Source organism: Chinchilla lanigera, unplaced genomic scaffold (genome assembly GCF_000276665.1).
Source record: "Chinchilla lanigera isolate Chin_1 unplaced genomic scaffold, ChiLan1.0 scaffold00121, whole genome shotgun sequence".
NCBI lineage: Eukaryota > Metazoa > Chordata > Mammalia > Rodentia > Chinchillidae > Chinchilla > Chinchilla lanigera.
In genome coordinates, this window is record NW_004955522.1 from 2165132 (window position 1) to 2185659 (window position 20528).

The 20528-nt window shown below is 45.2% G+C and overlaps 1 protein-coding gene across 1 annotated transcript in view; it reads left to right on the plus strand.

Moving 5' to 3' along the window:
- The window catches only part of Wwox (WW domain containing oxidoreductase), a gene marked incomplete at its 5' end in the record, with an annotated part of 919641 nt that extends 899400 nt beyond the window's left edge, over positions 1-20241 (plus strand). The window contains 1 exon segment of the mRNA XM_013507098.1: positions 19243-20241. Coding sequence (XP_013362552.1) covers positions 19243-19431 — 189 coding nt within the window. The 3' untranslated portion in view covers positions 19432-20241.
- Between the last annotated feature and the right edge of the window lie 287 nt (positions 20242-20528).

Below are 20528 nucleotides of genomic sequence, written 5' to 3' on the forward strand. Positions count from 1 at the left end.
CTCATTTTTTGTGTCCAATGGGGGCCCACCCGGTTCTCATTCCCAGTACAGGCAAAGCAGTCCAGTGAGCAGAACATGAACTCTGGAGCCCACCATCCCTTTTGAACCTGGACTGACATTTCCTGGCTTTGTGTCCTTGCCAAAGTCACTTAACCTCTCTGAGCTCCAGTTTCTGCATGTGGCTGCAGGACTGAGCATAAGGACCTGCCACTACTGTCTCAGGGGCTGAGAGAAGGTGAATGAAGGGAGAGCCTCCTTTTGCGACTTGACCCCCACAGCGGTCTGAGACTACTTTGGCTCACAAAGTGGAGACAAGTTGTCTCCGTGGCTGTGGAACAGCCAGGAGTCACCAATGTTCAGCCTGTGATTCCAGTGAAGGTGCCCGCATTCCATTCCTGTTACCCCACATTCTTTTGAGTGCTTTCTGCTGGAACTACAGCGCAGAGTATAAAGCAGCAGCTCTGGAATCAGTTTGACCAAATTTCACGTCCCGGGTCTATTCCTGCTTCCTATGGCGGCTTCCCTTACCCTCCCATGAAATAAGGGAGAGAAGAACTTCAGAGGGCTGTGGGAAGGGTGCACAGCTGTATCCGTGGGAGCCCTCAGCTCTAAGTCTGGACTAGAGAGTGAGGGGTCTCTGGCCGGCAGCCTGTGGCCTTGACTCTGCCATGCTGTCACTGTTTATGTTCTCTCTGCTGAAACTTCAATGGAGAAGAGGCTCGGTGCAAGAGCTTGGCTCCTGGGCTCTGCTTCTGAACTTTGTCTTCCCAGACACATGCTCTGTTCTCTTCTGCTATGAGACTTCAAGCTATAAGAGGCACCATTTACCCAACAAAATAGACTGAGGAAATATGAGTCCATGTGTCTTCTCTGTGGATAAAGTATAATTTTTATGAAACTTAAAAATATAGCAAGCAGTGCCCACCCGCTGTTCTTGCTGCAGGCCCCCTAGCTACCAAAGAGCCAGATAGACCTCACTCTTTTGGAAAAAAAGGAAGCAGAAAACCCTTTGGGTTAAGACAATGTGGGTTACTCAGATTACAAGGCCAGCTTTGCTTAGAGGGGTGAACTATGGAGAGATGCAGAGCCAGTACGTGCACAGGATCATGGTTTCCAATGTCACTTATGGACCGATGATGGTGAAGGATCCATGCTCCTCTGTAACCGGGCTGCTGCCAATTTCCCCAAGCTGGGTCGTGTTCTCTGCTCGGTGGAGGATGCAGTACATCAGTATCACAGATCTTTCAGGGATGAGAGGAGACATCCAAATGGCAAGGACTTTCTTGAGATCGCACCATCTCATGCAATCAGACTCCATCCCACCCTCCATCGCAGAGGGGAAGGGCTGGGGAAGGCAGCCCGGAGCCCACCTGCCCTTCACTCTGCAGTAGCTGGAAGGCCAGAGCCAACCCATAAGAATCAAATTCCAGGACTAGCAAAAGCCCCCAGGACCCTACAGAAGCATCCTTTGGCTCTTTGCCTTCTCGACAATGTGGAGTTTGGAGTAACAGATTGTGAGCTGGGGTAAGGGTTGTGACCTCTACACTTAGGACTTGTATAGAAATGGCAGGTCGTTCTGCAGCTTGGTTTTCTATAAACTTGGAATAACAGGAAAAATATTCCAGAACACTGTTGAGATGACTATGCACACACAAGAACTCGTATTTGTATATGTATGCACGGATTTGTGTAGAGACCAAAGTAGTGAGTGTGTATGTGAACACTTGGCCCAGTGTCTGTTGTATACTAAACACTGTAAGTGCAGCTCTACTGTGAGTCATGAATTGTGGAGGACAATTATGTCAAAACATCAACAACAGCTGGGCGTGGTGGCGCACCCCTGTAATCCCAGCACTCAGGAGGCTGAGGCAGGAGGATCGTTGCGAGTTCGAGGCCAATCTGGGCTACAAAAGTGAGCTCAAGGCCAGCCTGAACTGCATAGCAAGACCCTGTCTCAAAAAGACCAAAAAAAAAAAAAAAAACCATCAACAATACCTGGGTACCTTAGTGACTTAGTGAGTCCCTGCTTCAAAACATTGTGGAAGGAACTGGGAAAGGAACTCAGCACAAAGGACCGGAGATGTAGCTCATCTTAGTCCCCAGTACCACAAACAAAAATACCAACAATAATTTGGGAAGGAAACCATTTGAGCAGTCATTTTGTGTATGTAGCAACTGAGTTTGATGTATTCATTCCTTTGATCACCAAAGGAAATCCATTCATTCATCTCACCTTCTGTTTTGAAATATTCCCTAAGCACCAACTATGCACCACAATTGGGTCAGGTTCTCAGCACCCTCTCAGCAAGGTCAAGCACGAAGGGCACACACCCAACTCCAACAGACAGGTGGGCTGTGAAGGCCAGGCCAGGAGAGGTTCTGTTGTGAGTTCAGAGGGAGGTGTTGGCTGAACTTTGTAACATCACCAGTTGCTGCTTAAGAAGTTGCCTGGCCCATGTGAGAGCCTGCTCGGATATTACCTGTGGTGCCGTGGGGCCTTGTCTGTCCCCTCCTTCCCACCCATACACTCTTTTCCACCCCAAGGCTCTGCTGTGTGAATTGGTTCATTTCTGGAGTCTTCTCTTTTGGGACTGGCTCAGCTAAGTCAGGAGCGGCCACCTTTTCGTCTGCTTCCTATCTTTGCAAATTTTTGTTGATGTTGCTTTGTCACCAAGTGAGACATTTTTTTCCCCATGTATTATACTTTTAATAGAATTTCTGGGGCAGACAAAACCATTTGAATTGAATCCACCATGTCTTCCCAGAATCACCCTAGAGCTTTTTGCCCCAGGCTTTATATCTCAAGCTAAAGGAATGAGGAAGGATTAGGTAGGCAGAGGGTGGATGTCACTGCCATGGCCATCACCCGTTGCATGTGGCCCAGGTGCCAGCTGCATATGAGGGCATTGTATGCATGGACCAATTCTGCCGTGAGAATGATTAAAATGTACATATACTCATATGTCCTATTCCCGCAAGAGGAGACAGAGGCTCAGAGAGCTTTGATGTATTTCTCAAAGGCACCCAGCTACTGTGTGCTGCAGGTTGAGTACCTCAGGAAGCAGACTCTGCAACTGAGATTGGCATGCAGAAGGATTTAGAGCATGTGCTCACCTGCAGGACAATGTATGGGAGGACTGAACTGTGATAGGAGTAGCAGAGGCATTACCCGGTCCTAAGCGCACTGTGAAGCTGTTTTGATTGGGGCCAGGAGGCCAGAGAGCTCTTGCTGGGACTTCCTCCTGCAGAAGGTGTGACTTGGGTAGAGCTGCTAATCTGGCAGGGGGAAGTTCTTGAGGACAATTCAGTCTTTAGCAAACAGCAGCTGGGGAAACAAGTGCCTCCTGGTCCAGAATAGGGGATGCCTGCGGCACATCCCTCCACCCACCACAGTGCCGCGTCGCCAGAAGGGTAGACCAGATGGTCTAGACAAGGAGCTTGCTCCCTGCAAAGAGGCTGGTCCTGAGAGGGTGCAGGTTGTGTCTGATGAGAGAAGGGCTGCATTTGGGAGAAACAATCTAGGTGGCCATGCAAGCAATCTGGAGCAAAATCAGTGGCTGGATGAGTCTGAAATTCTACATTCAAATGTGTCAGGGATTTTAGTTGTGGAGAGGAAGAAAATTTCACTTGTTTTCCTTTCTTGCATCATTGTTTTCTGTTTATTATTTGAAAGTGCTAGTCTTTCCATATGGGAAAGGCATGATTAACTCAGGTAGTAAAGACATCTCTGTTGGAAACACTCTTCTTGACAGTGTGGCCAGTAGCATCAATAAGGTGCACCTCTCTTCTCATGAGATTTTGTGAGTAGGGACCTGTTTGCCCCTTCATTTCAGGAAGTCCTGAAATCTGAAGCAAATCAGAGGTTTGGCACGTGGGATGATGCCACAGATGTGCAGTGTGAGTGAACACCATGCTCTTCTCAGTGTCCTTGCCAACTGGGGAGCACACAGACTAGGGCACCCGCAGCTTAGAACATGTGCTTTGTGTGTTGGAAACTTCTGGATAGCAGAAGGTCATCTCTGCTCAGCAGGCCTATGATGTTAGGCAAAGGAATACGTTCAGAGCCTTCCATTATCCCCTGAAAAGTAATTCACAGTCCCAGGACTTCCCACCTGGCCTGCACCCTTCCCCTCTACTCTCCCTGACACCCACCTGCCTGGTCTCCACTTCCTCCTCTACCCTTGCCTCCCCACCCCCTCCAGAGGGTTTCAGACTTTATCTCCCTCAGTGAGAGACTTCTAGGGGTAGACAAATTTATTCTGATCTCACGGATGCTGAAGTCAGAGAGCACAGTCCCTGGGGAATTAGAGAAATCGTGAGGTCTGGAGCAGACAGATTTGGGATTTGAAATTCCAAGTTTGGGGCCACTTTCCAAGAGCTCTGTGTGATCTTGAAGGACTTCTTGAACATCAGTCTTCCCATTTTCAAATGGGCTCATTACCCATCCTGCAGAGTTGTTGGAGGATTTCATGAAACCATGTGTCAAGCTTTGACAGAGATGCATAGGACTCATTACCAACTCAATATATGATGGAAACTATGGTTACCCTGGGCTGAAAGAGATACTTGAATGGTATCTGATTTTAAGTTATGGAACTGAGTTTAAATATATCTAGCTGGGCATGGTGGTGCATGCCTGTAATCCCAGCACTCAGGAGGCTGAGGCAGGAGGATCATTGTGCATTCAAGGCCAGCCTGGGCTACAAAGTGAGCTCAAGGTCAACCTGAACTGCACAGCGAGACCCTGTCTCAAAAAGAAAAAAAGAAAATCTAAATTCACAAGTGTGTCTCACTAAACTTGGTTTAGGTTTATGCTTTCCAACAGTGCCTGACTTCCCCAATGGCTTTAGGGCTCTGACACCCTGGCCTGTTTTGTCACATCTCTTATTCTTCCTCAAACAATTCCTACTGCTGAATTCCAGAGGTCCTTACCAATGGAGTGCTCAAGTAGAGCTCCCCAGCTCCCCAGAGCTGGGTATGTATCTCTCTTCCCAACTCTGCATTCTCTGATTCCCTAAAATCACTCACAGTGAGAATATTTACACCACGGGAATTGGCCAGCACTCCAAACCAAGTCTTCACCTGTTCTCATGAGCCCATTGTTTAACATTTACCAAAACACCGCTGTCACCCATCTTGCTTTTCACACATGAATGATTTAAACAAAAATAAAAGCAATGTGTGAATAGTACTTTTTAATTATCAGACTTTTTTATCATATCCCTCACCTTCACTGATGAGTTGTTGATCTGGGCTTTGAGATTGTCTTAAAAAGATAGTTCTGCAACATCAGACAGAACACACATCCGGGCAATCTATTTTTCTCTCCCTGATGCTTCTTCTCATTCTTGTGGCAAAAACAAGGGCACTGAAGGCGAAGGTTGGGGTGCATCTCACTTCAAGGATAGGCCCCAAAGATTCTGTGGTCTTGAAGACGAGGCTCTGGCTTTTCAATCAGCAGGAAGCTACATTTCTCAGCCTCTGAGGATGAAGTAGAGCTGAAATCTGAAACAGTCATGGATCTGCCCTTAGAACAATTTAGATCCACTGCTCTCTTACTAAAATCTAGAGAACAAGAGAAACTTTAGAAAATAGTAAATAAGAGAAGAAAGTAAAAGAAATCTTTCTTCTCTTGCTTTTTTTTCCCCTCCTTCATAGAAATTTCTCCATCCCCTTCTCCCTGGTTTGGGATGACGATTGTACTGGCTTAGGGTAATGAACATCTGGAATCACCTGCTTGTTCTGGCATGAGCAGGTGAATCCTTGGCTTCCATTGCAGAATTAGCACCACAGCAGGAGTAAGAGGTATTCCCAAAGCGAGCTAACTGGAGACATTTGCCACCACTGGATAAGTGACAGGCATCATCACGTGAGCCAGACTTAGGGGGTCAAGATGCTGTGTAGCAACGGGGTCAAGAACATGGATGACCCACATTCAAATGCCATCACCACTACTTGGTGGCTGTGTGACCCTGGGCAATTTGCTTAACCTTTGTGGACTTTTGCTCCACATCTATCAGATGGGCACCACATAAATAAGATAATGCCTATGAATCAGTGCAGAGCTGAGACCCTCAAAAGTGTCTGTTGCTTCTGTTACTGAAAGGTTGAGAACCTGGTCCTGTAGGTATACGATGCCACAGTTTCAGCTGCAGTTATGGAATTGTTCCTATTTATGATGGGAGTCTGGAGCCAAAAGACTGGATTCTTTGATTCTGTCACTTGCTCCTTGACCTGGACAAAGGGTTTTACCATGCTGGCTTCCTCTAGAACCCTGCCTTTCTTTGGCGATGACTGGTACAAAATTCCTCAAAAAGGATCTAACATCCTTGCAGTGGACCCTTACAGGAAACATTAAAGGCACACAAATCCTTTAACATACATCAGACAGCTAGCACATAACTAGTATTCAATGAATGCAACTTATTTGTTATTAACTAGGTTAACTTGCCTGAGCGCCATTTCTCTATCATAAAAGCCCCCACAGGGCTCTTGCAAGAATTCATCAAAACATCTACATCTGGGCACCTAGAAACTGGCATAGAAGGCATCTGGGACCTGTATAGGACTTATAAATGGCACAGCCAGCAGTGGACAGATTTTCAACCACCTTGACTGTCTGGAAGCCAGCTACACTCCTGGCTAGAATCCTCACTGGCACCTGGCTTAGTCGCAAGGTGTATTTATGTGACTTCCTTTTTACAAGCTCGGCATTTGTGGGAGGATGAATCCTATCAGGTGCGGCAGCTGGGGTGGGGCAGAGTAAGACTTTTTTGGTGTACACCATAATAATGAGTTCAGCATTTTTTTTAACTGTGAGGGCAGGACAGCTCCAGCTAGAGTTGGCTCAGCAAAACACCATCCCAGAGGGTGTACCAGGTGATCCACACCTGCCAAACCTTTAACCCCAGTCTGGCCAGCCTGCCAGACTCCCTTGTGTGAGAAGCAGCTTGCAGAAGAGGACCGCTACTAGGGGAGCACTGCCAGGTGTCCCCAACCACATGCAGGCAAACGTGGTGCCCCCAGAGCCTGAGGACACCAGGCTGGAAGGCAGAGCTGTGAGGACCAAGAGATGGAGCTCAGAAAGAAGGAGAAAGTTCTCTGAGGCTCACTGGAGTGGACACAGCCACGGGAGGGATCAGTGTCCCAGACAGAGCACAGGTGACCGTTTCACACATGAGCTGTTTAAACTCATGGCTGACTCCAGGGCGCCATGGAGTGTGTGGAGCATGGAGTCAGAGGACATTAGTCACAGATGTGCCTGTGGCCTTTGAACTGGGATGAACTGGGTTTGGATCTTAGTTCTCCCCGTGCTGGGGATATTCCTTTACTTTATCAGTTTGTCTCTGTCGCCGTCCTCTTTACCTTAACACGCACCTGGGGAGGGGAAGTGAGCATTGAGAGTAATAATAGGTCTTGGCCCTTCCCACCATGTGACTACCACTGCTATTGACATTGCAGTCTGTATGACACGGACCCCACTGAGGCCACCATAGGCCTCACATTGTGCCTGGACAAGAGGTGGAGAACTCAGGATGTGTTCAGAAATGATATCCAGAGCGGGCTAAGGCCTGCCATGTGACTGCTGCAATGAGATTGCTCCTGGGTGGGTGATCCGACCTAAGGGCAGCAAGTGGAGCAGTGACAGGGGTCCTGCAGGAGGGCCAGAAGGTGGATGTGCATGCTGCAGCTCTCCCAGTGCCGGGAGGGAAAAGCAGAGAGGTGGGTCAGCTAGGAAGAGATCCCTGACCCAGAGGCAAGTTTAAATAGGGCATGGTGGTGGCACGGGCTCCCAGGCAGCCCCTCCATGATCATACTGAGCAGCTCGAACTTGTCTTTTACCTTCTGAACCCTGGCGTTGCTCATAGTCAGATGGGGAGCACGTATGGGACAACAGACCAGACTGGAGGGTTCCCCCCAACTACCTCCTGCTCCATGTGCAACACAGACCCCAGCAGCCCCCACCCTTTGCATCTGCTCCCTCCTGATGCCCTCAGCTGATGGATCCTTTCCTCTGTGCTCGTCCCCAGGCAGCCTGCCCACCTTACCACCTTGTACACGGGTCATATTAATCTTCTGCTAGCTGTGGACTGCGCATCAGGGGCCTCAAGTGCTGCCTGTTGGCTAGAGATAATATAGGAAAACTAGTTTTCCTGTTTTGAGGCAACATTCAATGGCAGAATAAGAGAGGTAGCATTAAAGACCCCTACAAGTCATAACAGATATGTACTACGAACCCACTGTGGGGGGGACACTGGAACCACCTAGGCATGGATTTCACAAAGGACTGGGCCAGTTCCTAGGTGGAGGATATTAATCCAGCCAATACGAATTCTCTACCCTAGACTTCTCATCTGTAAAGCAGAATGAATGCTCCCTGGGGATGGATAGATATATTTCCCCAAATTTTTATTTGAAAATTTTTCAAATAAAACATTTGAAAAAAAAGTTGTAGTCACTGCCCTTCCACCCCATCCAGATTGTACACTGTCAGTGCACTGTTTTAAAAACCACACTTGCTCATTCAGCTGTGATACTGTGTGTGTACTCTATTCCTAGCTATCGTTGCACACAGATATTTGGAGAGGGGAGATGTCATATAAAGGGCCCCTGGGGGCGGGGGGAGTTGGAATGTTACGGCAGCTTCACAAAGGACCATAGTAGTTGTTCCAGTGCTGGTATCTCCAGGACACGGATATGAACTTGGTTCTGGCCCCCTGTGGCCAGAGGCACAGTGAGATTCACAGCCGCCACAGTGGTACCCAGAGAAGCTGAGTGGGCTTAGAGAAGGGCGACGGCTACTTGAACTTCTAGCCTAGAGGGCAGAAATTCCCCCTACGTTTAAGTCCCTTGAATGAAGGAAACACAAGATTCTTTGATCTGTGTTGCCTCCTTCTTTAACCTTACACAGAATTGTAGCTATCTGAACTGGTTTTTGTTGTATACCCAGAAAATGACCAAATGTTATTACTAGTGCTTACAAGATCCCGATGAAGGGGATGTTGTTCTGCCCACCTCACACATGATGAGACTGAGGCCCAGTGGTTTGTTATAGAGCTACTGGTGATAAAGGAAAGATTCTGGCTCCTGGGCTCTTTCTACCGTGCCATACTGCCATCCAGCCAACCCCAACACCCAGCTCCTTCTGCCTTTCCAACTCCCTCCTGGACTAGAGAGCCAGGTTCAATTCTTGCTCGGGAGAGGTCAGAAGGGGCCTCTCCCTTCTCCAGGTGAGCGAAGAGGCTTGGTTAATGGAAAACTACAGGAAATGAGGACTGCGTCTTCACTTACTCGGCAGGAGAGTCAGTTTGGATTTATACACAGTGCCCAAGCTGGCTCCATTTTCTAAAGACCTAACTTTGCAGCATTCTTCAAGGGCTCCAGGGAGTTCCTTGTGCCATCAAATTAAGTTTGGAAACTTCAATAAAAAAGTCCCGAAGGAAACTGTCAATTAACGCATTTACACTGGAGCATCATACTTGGGCAAAACATCTTCAAACACAAACACTGTTTTCCAGCCATTAAAAAGTGTGTGCACTGCTTGGTTTCCATAGATACCGGAGGTAATGGCCTTCCTCTCATTGAAAAGTGAGAGTTGTTGGGTGTCTTTTGTTTTTCCTTTCTTCTTTATTTTTTTTAAACTTCTGTCTCTTTTACTGTTTTCTCCCATCTCCATTTATGAAAACAAAAGATAACCAAATTGAAACCTGACAAAGCAATTCAGCTGGGAAAGACACCTGGATTTATAAGCTCAGGTGATTTCACCGTTGCCAATCTCCTTATTATTTCCTGATTTCTACAAAGAGAGGTGGTGCTTGCAGGAACAGGGTGGAGCATTTTCAGCTGACTGAACTATTTCTCAGTCCTTCAAACACATGCACATTCTCAAAAGGAGAAGTGTTAATGACCTGCTGAAAAGAACTGAGTTTTGATGATATATGAAGCAGAGGTTGGCAAATTATGGCTTGTGCACCAGATTTGCCTGCCTGTCTGCTTTTGTGAATAAAGCTTTATTGAGACACAGCCATGATCATTTGTGTGCCTGTTGGCCATGGCCACTTTGGCACCAGATAAAGCAGAGTTGAGTAGTTGCAACAGAAAGTAGAACACCCACAGAGTTTAAATTATTTAATCTTCAGCCCTTGGCAGAGAAGATTTATTGATACTTTGTATGCAGGAAAGGTTTGGAGGAATCTGATAATTTTGTGACTTCAGAAGAGTACCTAGTCTTGAGTGTGAAGTTTTACATCTTTAAAATGGGAATGATAGGACTTTTTCATAAACTTTTTTTTTGCACTGAGTTCGGCACACAGGGAGGAAACAAGAAGAATTATTTTCACATAAGAATCTATTTCTAGAAAAATCCAAAGAAACCTTATTTATGATTCTAGAAGGTTTTCTGAAAACTCCATTAGAGTTTCTGTTTTTAAAACCCATGGAAAAACCCAAACCAAACAGCTCCGCTAGTGTTCCTGGGTTCAGGATATACTCAGCACCTTTTCCCTGTGAGAAGATGATGGAATGAGGGTCCATTAGGGGAAGAAAAGACAAACAAAAGAATCCATGACAATCTAGGAAGAAATCTTTAATTTCTATTCAGCTTTAAAGAGTTTGAGAGATCCCCCCTTTAACAAACCAGTTCAAGTGCATGCCCTCAGATTATAAAAGTACCTGAAATTGCCTAGAATATCAGCATGCATAGCTTATTAGTATTTACATATATTTACATAGGGAAACAAGAGAAAGATCTACAGTTATTTACAGTCTACATAGAAAAAGAGAAAGGTGGCCTAATTGTATTTCCTAAAATATAGTAGATGAGTAGTGAGCACATGCATATTGAGATAATATTTGCATGATAGAATACAATTTTTAAAAAAGACATACCTTTGTAACTTTCTATGCTAAGGTGTTGCATAATCAAGGTAATTTTTTTTGTTTGTTTTGTTTCTAGTCTATGTGCATCAAGTGCTTTAAAATGCTCACTAACACCGAGGCAGAATTATTTACCCTGGCAATTAAAGTAACAACACACACGATCATTTCCTACTAACTACCAACAAGCTGCTGGTGAATGAAATATCTATTGTTTCTCATTACCCATCGACCACTGTGAAGAGATCTCTCCGTGAAAAGGCAGTGCCTAAGCTATCACCATTAATTATGGAAGTAATATAAATGAGACACTCTCCACAGTATGTTCTAAATGAAATATTAACAAGGCCTGCATCTTTGAGCCTGAGAAATGATCTGTTCCATTGAGCTCCCTATGAAGAGGCACATACCCAACCAAGACCTGCCCGGCTTGACAGGATGGGGCCAGACCCTGGGGCTTGCCCGGGAGATCTGAATTATTGCAAAGTACATCCTCTTAATTCATCTTGGGGAAGACAGAGTTAAGAGTTAATTTCTTCCCATGACGTGGTCCCATCAGAGTCCCGGTTGTTTTCCACCCCACACCCAATGTCTTTTCAGTACTGTTGTGGAATATATATATATGACGTGCATGTAAAGGAACTGTCACCCTTAAAATCTACATGAACAGCTTGTTTGTCTTTGCCCTGAAATCCTACCTGCTCACAGAGCCATCCTCTGTGTTCTCTTCAAGAGCTAATATGGCAGCCAGATTGGGTGGAGTCATTCTGTGCAGAAGGGAAGAAGAAAATGGTTCCACCTATGTGACGAAGATATTCTTTGCACCATTATATTAGAAGTGAGCCCATTAATTCTGCCTGGTGATGATTTTGAAGTTTTATTTCAGTCTATATGGTGACTACAGAGGCATATATTTATATACAGTATACAGAGCGAGCTATAACAAGGGTAAAGAAGTAGAGCAAAAATGTGATATGTTTCAAATTAACATGAGCTAAATATCTTTTTATATATCTTATGAACACCCAGCAGTCCTTCAACGCTGGCATTGAGGTGGCCCACTGACACACCATCAGATTTGTCCCATGTGGGAGGATGATGCCTCTCAGTAAAATGCTTATTTCAGTGGAAAATGTCTATGGCTCTTCTGTTTGGCCATTTCAAAATAACTCAAGGAGGAATGGATACCCCGGTGCAATTTTCCTTCCCAGCAAGAGCATGCTCTATTCAAAACGAAACTACTTTGAGCAATGTGGCTATTCCAGGAAGCATCCACAGAGTGTACCTGGACAATTTTTCCATGGATATAGGACACAGTAAATAATACCTTCCATTATTTCTGAGAATCCCTCAGGTCTGGTCAGTTCTACAACACCTTTGACAGGTACCAAGGGGAAGTGGACGGAGATGCTTAAAGTCAGCTGCATGGGTTGTCCATAAGTCAATCCTTTTTCCTTCCCTCATTAGAAGGACCCCTTGCCCCACTCCCCACCAAAGTGTATCTGTAGGTCCCATAATAACAGCAGGTCTCAGAAAGATGAAACACTTGTGTGTATTATGCCTCTATTCCTTTAAAACCAGACATAAATTTGTCATGAAACCCTCAGGACATTGGTAGCAAGAATTCTGGAGCATGAGGAAGGCATGAAAGGAGTTCCTTTATTTCAAGGAAAAATGTACTACAGTGAATTGACTTGACAACACAACCCTGAGTGCTTACCAAGATCCCTCCTTACCAAGATTAGCATCTCTCTTACCAAGATTCTGCTCCTCAATCCTTCCAGTAACCTCTGTTCAAGTCCTCCCTGGCCTGGTCTTCCCAGAGCGAACATGGCTTTGGACTCCTTTGGATGGCTGGGATTGGCTGCTTACATCTCTCTCAGTTCTAAGGCTAGTGAAGACAACTACATTGTTCTGCCTGCTAAAAATTCTTTCCAGTTTTGCATCTGGAACTCTGGTCTGAAGGGTTGTTTTTGCAAACGTTTCTGAGGAGTAGGAGCAATGCTCCTGCAGACTTTCCAACTTATTCTACTCTGGCTTTCACAGCAGCCTCTTAAAACTCCTCAGTGATCTTGCGAGTATAGCATGTGTTTTGTCAGGAACCTGTCTCAGACTTGGGGATGACGTATTTGGGATGCTGGCCCTCCAAACAGGGAAGACCCCAAGTCAGTTCAGAAAATCTCCCTGAGTATACGGCATTTAAAAATTGACATTTTTCCTCCTCTTTTGTTTCCATCAAGGCGGTCTTTGCAAATTGGTGGTGGTCTGTGCTTGAACAAACTGCATTTATAGTGATAGATTGGCATAGTTCATGGCTTAGGTCTCCCTCAATCAACTACCATCAAAGCTTCCCCATGAACTGTACCCTCTGTGTCAGATGGGGAATGGCCCACGGAACCTGTGTGGGAGAATCATCTAAAAAGGAACCTGATTTTTGCAACATTTGTGAGCCTGCTTTCCTTGTGGCAATAGGTAAATCCCAGAACATGTTGGCAAGCCCCTTGTGTTAGAAGTAGGCATGTTACCCTCCACAGGGCAAAGAGACTCAGTGTCATCTGAATGTCTTCTTCAGAACACACTCACAACACTTTTAAAGTCTGAAAGCAAATATGTGTTCTTCTGATCTTTCCATGTGAGAAAAGTAGCACATTCCCCTTCTGCAATAAATGTTAGAAACATCCTCTGGGTTAGCAGAACTCTCAAGGGCTTGGGAAGAAAGTTATATGTCAATATCTACACGAAGTATTTGCATGTATCTAAGCATGTATCGTTCAAAGCTTTTGTAGAAATCCGTTGTTAGGAATTTGTAGAATTGAATTTTCCAGGGATTTATTGGGAGGGAAGGAAAAAGGTTGGTTCAGTTTTCTCACAAACCAAAGAAGCATGTCAGAGCATGCACCTATGAAAATCCACACTCATCCTAGAATTTATTAAGATGGAGATGGCTTAGTTTCCACTGGTTTTGGTGTTCACACTTTGAAAAAGTCTTTTGCCAAAGAATGGATTCCTTAACTCTGCAGATCTGGTGCCTAGAGGTGGCATTTTGGATCAGGTGACATTTTTATTAAGGGTCATTTGCTGTTGAATCATCCGAGGCAGTGCTGAGCCTTCATTTTTGTTAATCCAAATGGATATAATTTCAATTTAGCTCCCTAACTAAATCAACAATGGAAAATCTCCTTTGAGCATTGCTCAGGTGAGCACCTAAGAGCCCACACATTGAATTTCATGCCACATCAGAGTGTCACTCTGTGGTGAGATGTGTCCTGGGTGGGGGGGCAGGGAAAGGAAAACAGCATAAAGAAGCTTGAGGCAAATGGGAGACACGTAAGAGGAAGCCACGAGTGGACCATCTACGTGATCATTCGTGTGTCTGCAGACAAGTTGCTTTTGATCTCTGGTACTAAGCGGGCTTTTCTATACACAGGGATGAGTTTTTGGGTTCTCCACACATGAAGATGCCAGTGGTTCCCATCTCTGGAGCAGCATAAGGGTTAGAATACAATGCTTATGAAGCTTTCTGCAGGTGTCTGGCAAATGGTAACATCTTGATAAATATTGGTCACTGTTACTGTTTGAAAAGTCCCCACTGGCCGAAACTCAACTGGAAAACCGAACAGTTTGGCGCATAGAGTCCTTTCCATGGGCTCGCTGTGCTCTTCTACTGCCTCCCAAGATTTGGGGGAAGTTTGCCTCCTTGCCGATTAGCACTAATTGCAATTTAATTATGCAATATATATAACAGTGGAGGAAGACAGTGGACTGTGGCCACTCCAGTCAGAGAGGCCTGTGAGCCTCAGTGTTGTGTAAACTGCAGGACTCCATGGTCTGAAGGAATACAGGATCAGTTTGCCCACTGAAAAGTTGCCCTTGGCAGTAAGTAGTAAGCACATCACCTCTTAGAACAGCTTGCTTCTGTTTGTCTTTCAAACCATAATTGTTTCTAGGAAGAGCTACATCCTGAACACCAAGGTGTCTGGAGATGAACTCTGGAACACCAGGCCACACCTGTCAGACAGGGCAGTTACAGACTGCCTTGTGTGCATGTTACTGAGAGCCAAGGAAATACAGAGAAGGGGTGAAGCCAGCCACTTACTGCACACACAAGGTTAGTACTCACCCTTCACACATACCACTCTTCTGTGGTCCATTATCATTGCACTCCCAGGAGTAGGTGGCCAAGAGTGCCTCTGGGAAGGGTTTGTTTTGCTTAATAGACCCTGGATGAGGAGCAATGAAGGCTCTAAGGGTTTGGAGAGACACTGTCTTTTCTTTTGTTGTCAAACCTGCTCACTTGGGGACACTTCTTTGTCCTGGGAGTTCAGCTCTGTAGTTACTACCCACCTCCAAAAGGATGGCCCTCCTTTCCTGCCCTCGGGGTCCTCAGGGCTACAGTCTGTGTACCATGTTCCCTTTCACAGCCTACTTTTTGCACAAACTGATTAATTGAGTATCTGCTGTGCAGTGTCTATAACAAAGCAATCTTAGAAAGTCTACTGCTCTTGAAATCATTGAATATAGAGATACGCCATGGTATTGTGTCTATTTGTAAGTGCATCTCATAGTTACATCTACTTGAAAATGGGAATCTATTCTTTCTTTTAAATAAGCATGCATATTAAAGTAGAGAAACCTGAAAACTACACCTAATCCTGTGACATATGTCCTTATTAGAACGTATTATGTCAGAGTACTAACCAATGCTTTACAGATATCAATATGTGGGATTTTTTTTCTTTGCCATGTATTGTTTATCAGAAACCTCTGCACTTTTTCCTTTAAAGGAGTCAATATTCATTTGTATTCTGTGCTGACAGCGAAAAATTGATGGCTACCAGTTATCAAATAACTGTTGATGAAAAGCGGCTACTTAACATTTTCATCCCAACAAAGGGTTTTAGAAGGATGGATAATTTAGATCTCAGGGCCTCAAACACAAACAGCAACTGCTTCCTAAATCCCACCTTTCTGTAGTTGAAGATGGAGCTTCAGATATGACAAATGATTTCTGAAAGAGAATGATGCACCCCTATCACCAAGATGCTCTTAGCTTAATCCCAAACAAGAATCCTGGGTAATTTTACATACGCTGCAAAGATTGATGGCCCAGTTCTTCTCTGGAAGCTCACAAATGTTGGGCTAGATAGGAAAGGGCATTCAGGCATGATTAAAGATTCTACTGGACTTCCCAGCTATTCTCAGTCGTGAGTTGTCCACACCCTGACTCACCGCCTTGACTGCGGATTGGAGGTGCTACTTCTCTGCCATTCCACAATTAGCATGCAACTTACCAATCAGTTGTTCTCAAAAAATCATTTAGGAGAGCCCTTGCCTCTGGTGAGTGTTTACATGTCAAGGTGTTATTATTTTGTCACAGTAGATCAGTAAGCAATAGTGGCAACTGGCAAGTCACGGCTTCCGATATTGTACATTGGCATTGTTAACATTATTTCCTTTGCATGGCTCTGTCATCTTTTCTGAATTATGTACTGATGCCCCAAAAAGTGGCATGAAAGTCATTTGATGGTGATTAAAGTGCGCTTTAAATTTTTTTAACGTGTTTAAAAATGTTTCATCTTGTATCAGCAGTACTGGCTTGTTTACTAATGAGATTTTGCAAAAATGGCTTGGTCTCATTCTGATGATACGCAGACCAAAAAGCTGATGAGCCCAAAATGAGAACTCGTTATTAAACTGTTGTCATATCTGATCCTATAAAGATGTCACTCAGAGGTTGCCTCTGGGACAGCTGGAAAGAGAATTCCCCACAAAGACAAAGGGGAGGTGGGCATGGGACCCATAAGACATTGTCACTGCTACTTAATTGCTTAGCATGGGAAGAAAACCAAATGTGCACAATTGGTCTTAGGAGTGGAGAAGGTGGTTCTTGCTTTTAGGAGCCTCCCCTCTGTGTTGTGGCTCTATAAAAGCCAGAACTATGCTGAGGGCATTTGGATTGTACATCAAGCCCGGTGGCAAAAGAATCAAAGTTAGTTATTGATTGAAAACAGAAAAAAATGGGCTTCTCTGAAATGCACGGTTTTCAGCATGGTAGCCAAATGTGGGTTCACAGGAAATGCAGCCAATTGCTTGCAGACTCTACAGAGAGTGAATGCACAACCCCTACCCCCCATCCACGCGATTCTGAATCAATGTGACCACAGAATTTCTTTGTAAAAATACTGTTTGAACAATGCTACAGTGAAATTTGATATCATTTTAGAAGGTCAAATTAGCCAAATACTACATTGGGCTTGGAAGAATTTGACTTTTTTGCTTTCCCAAGACTGTCTTTCTTTCTTTCTTTCTTTCTTTCTTTCTTTCTTTCTTTCTTTCTTTCTTTCTTTCCTTCTTTCTTTGTTTTGCCTTCCCTTGGACTTTTCTCAGGATGGGCAAATCCTGAGAAATACAGGTCCGCCTTGATGCATGAAGGCTGTGTTATAACCACACCAGGGTTGTGGGGGTGACACTTGGACATGAGCTGACTGGATGCTCTCACCATTTGGGAGTGCAGAGGAGGTCACTGAACCACTCTCTGTAGACTTGGTAGCTTCAAAGTAAAATGGAAACCCAAGACACCTATTCTAAAATTTGTACAAAGCAGTGTCTCCACTTGCATTCTAAGAACTGTGAAGCCAAGGATATTTTGACTTGAATTACCTGGATAAGCTTCCTAGGTCTCCCATTCATCTGTAGAGGCACTTTTGCTTCCCCTTTTTCTAGCATGGGAGTCCGAGGAGTTGGATAAACCTAGGGAAAGTCTGTAGATCAATGTGCCAGGTGCTAAGCTGAGAGTTATTAGGAATAATAATTCAGTGAAAGGAAATTCGGACAACATGAACTCATTGCCGTTAGACTTGGAACTCACAAATCAACTGGGAAAGAAACAGCTGCATCTAAGACATTCACTGGCTATCTGAGAAGTGGGCAGGGTAAGGAATGGGCAGGTAACAAATCAGTGATTATTTAATGAAGCTCAAAGCAAGTCAATTGTTCAACTTCTGGACTAGTGGGTCTTGTCCAATGGCGTCCAACCAGTATTATCCAAACTTGAGTCTCTGTCTCTCTCACAGTCCCCACCCTTTCCATGATCAGGTCATTTGGATGCATATGATTGTTTCATTTTCCTCTGTATCACAGAATTTGAAGCCAAAACAAAACACAAAACCCCAAGTCTGCTTTGTAGAACTTCCCTAAAATTGTCATGCCTCGGGGTCTTGGTTCTCAGAAAGGCCCTGGTTCCCAGTGATTCTGGAATACACCTTTGGGTGCGGACAGAAAACTGTGACCCCCCATAACCAGACAACCTTAACATTTCCCTAAGGGCAATCTCCTCTGTAGTTGCCTTTTTAGTGCTCAGTTGCAACCCCACCCCCACCAGCTGATAATTAGTTGTTACAGCAAGGGCTGAGATGCACATAAATAATCATAAGATGCCAGATAAACTGTATTGGTTTTAAATTAGAGCCGTGTGTACAGTGTCTCCCTATGAACAGCAGCCTATTATTTTTAATTATGGCTTGCAAAGCAAAGTGATTTCTTGCCTTCTTCACAGTGTCCCTGGCAGTCCTTTGTCAGTCAGACGACATGGTGCCCATCAGCACACACACAGCCTTAGCCTCGGCCCCCGCTGTCGCATCAGAGTTGAGCCGAAAGCGATCGATTGCATTCACTGCAACTTGCATTTTGACGTGGGTGGGGAGAAAGTACACTCAACCACTGTCCTGCTGTAAATCCAGGACACATAAGACAGTTGACAAAGGTTTTCCGAATGCATTGGTGTGTGTGTTCATGTGTGTGTGTGTGTGTGTGTGTGTGTGTGTGTGTTTCTGTGTGTGTATGAAGAGCATGTTTCTCTGTGTGCAAGTCTTAAACATTTGAACAGCATTGCAAACACCTCCCCTAGCAGCACCGTGGGCAAAGAATAAAAGATAGATCTGACACCAACCCCACCTGGGTTTTCTACCTGATGGGCCATAATTAAAAGAGGTTGGTTTAATTCATATAGAAGTACTAGCAAGGTCTTATGTCAAATTACATTACACGCTGGAAAGCCAAGGGGTTGGATACCTCTGTTCTCACGTGTTGGGAAGAAGTCGGTCTTCCCCCTCCCCCATGACGTATGCATCTATGTCTTTTTATTTTCAAATCCTTTTCCTGTTAGAGGTGTAGAAAGTCACACCAATATAACAAGTAGAGTTTATAAACTTGTTTTGCCAGGACAGTCCCATTGCACCTCTTACGGCCACTGCTTCGCATTCAGTACCCCGTGGCGTTGGCAGCCAGCCGCAACTGGGCAGGGTGTGGGAAGCTCGCCAGTGCCTACCATCATCTCTTAAAGTTTTTTCTTTCTTCTTTGATTTCCAGCAACAAGGAGCAGCCACCACTGTCTACTGTGCAGCAGCCCCGGAGATGGAGGGCCTGGGAGGAATGTACTTCAACAACTGCTGCCGCTGCCTGCCCTCAGCGCAGGCTCAGAGCGAGGAGACGGCGCAGGCCCTGTGGGAGCTCAGTGAGCGGCTGGTGCAGGAACGGCTGGGCAGCGCGTCCGGCTAGCGGGGACCCGTCCTGCCTGGCACCCCGTTCCACATCCCTACAAGGCAGATACGCAAGAGCAAAGGAAATGAGAGTGCTCGACATAGAAGAAGTGGTGATGGGACACAATTGCAGGGGACAGGGACAGTGTCACTTCTCTGTGGCTAGCGTCAGCATGGGTCCCTCAGCTTTCGGGTGGTGGGCTGTTTGAAAGCAAAAGCTTGGTCTGTAGGTGGGTTCTTTCTCTCATTGTAGAAGCACAAGCAACTTTCTCTCACTTTTAGAGTAGCCTGAAGTCCTGTTGTCCCATGGCCACCACTGCAGCCAGAGGTGGCTTTTTCCCGTCTAGGGAAGAAAAATCAAGCGTTCATCCTTCCAGTCTGGATTTGTCCAGGAGATTATTGTTTCGCTCATCCCAACCAAGTCTGAGTAGGCTTGGCAACTTCCAGTTGAGAATCCCAAAGATTTGTTCCAGCTGATGACGCTAATGAGAGTTCCGCAGGATAGCACAAAGGTCCAGCAGTGTCTGTCACTAACCCCTTTGCCAAAGCTACACAAATAATGCTTTAGAGATGATAACAAATAAACTTTGCAAACCATTCCCTAGATAGCTAGATGGGCAAGAAAGGGAGCAGCATGTCCTCGGGAACACGTGAGATGTCCTTGCAGTGGGGGATAAAACTTAGGTCCCTTCATTTGCCGCACAGGGTCCCAAGAGCAGCCTAGGGGCTGAGTTTTGTAGCCTTTCAGTCCCTCTGCTTCCACATCCGGCTTCAACTTCCTCCCCTTCCTCCCGTCCTAGGCTTAATAAAAGATCATGCTTGACTACGATCGCCTGAAGTTTGGATCGTTTCTTTAAATGTTCGTTTTAGGTTTTTTTGTTTTTGTTTTGTTTTGTTCTGTTTTTTTTTAGAAAAGAAAGTAGAGGAAAAATAAAACGCATCTTGTAGACGCCAGGAAAACACCGCTCTTATTTCTTCTCTGAGTTTGGGTTTTGTTTTTGTGCTTTGTGGCTGTCTGTGGCCAGGTTGTCTCACACAATTAGCATGCCAGCGCCGTATTTTCTGTCAGAGAAAGAAAAAGAAAGAAAATGACAATGGTTTAATGCAATGCCTTAG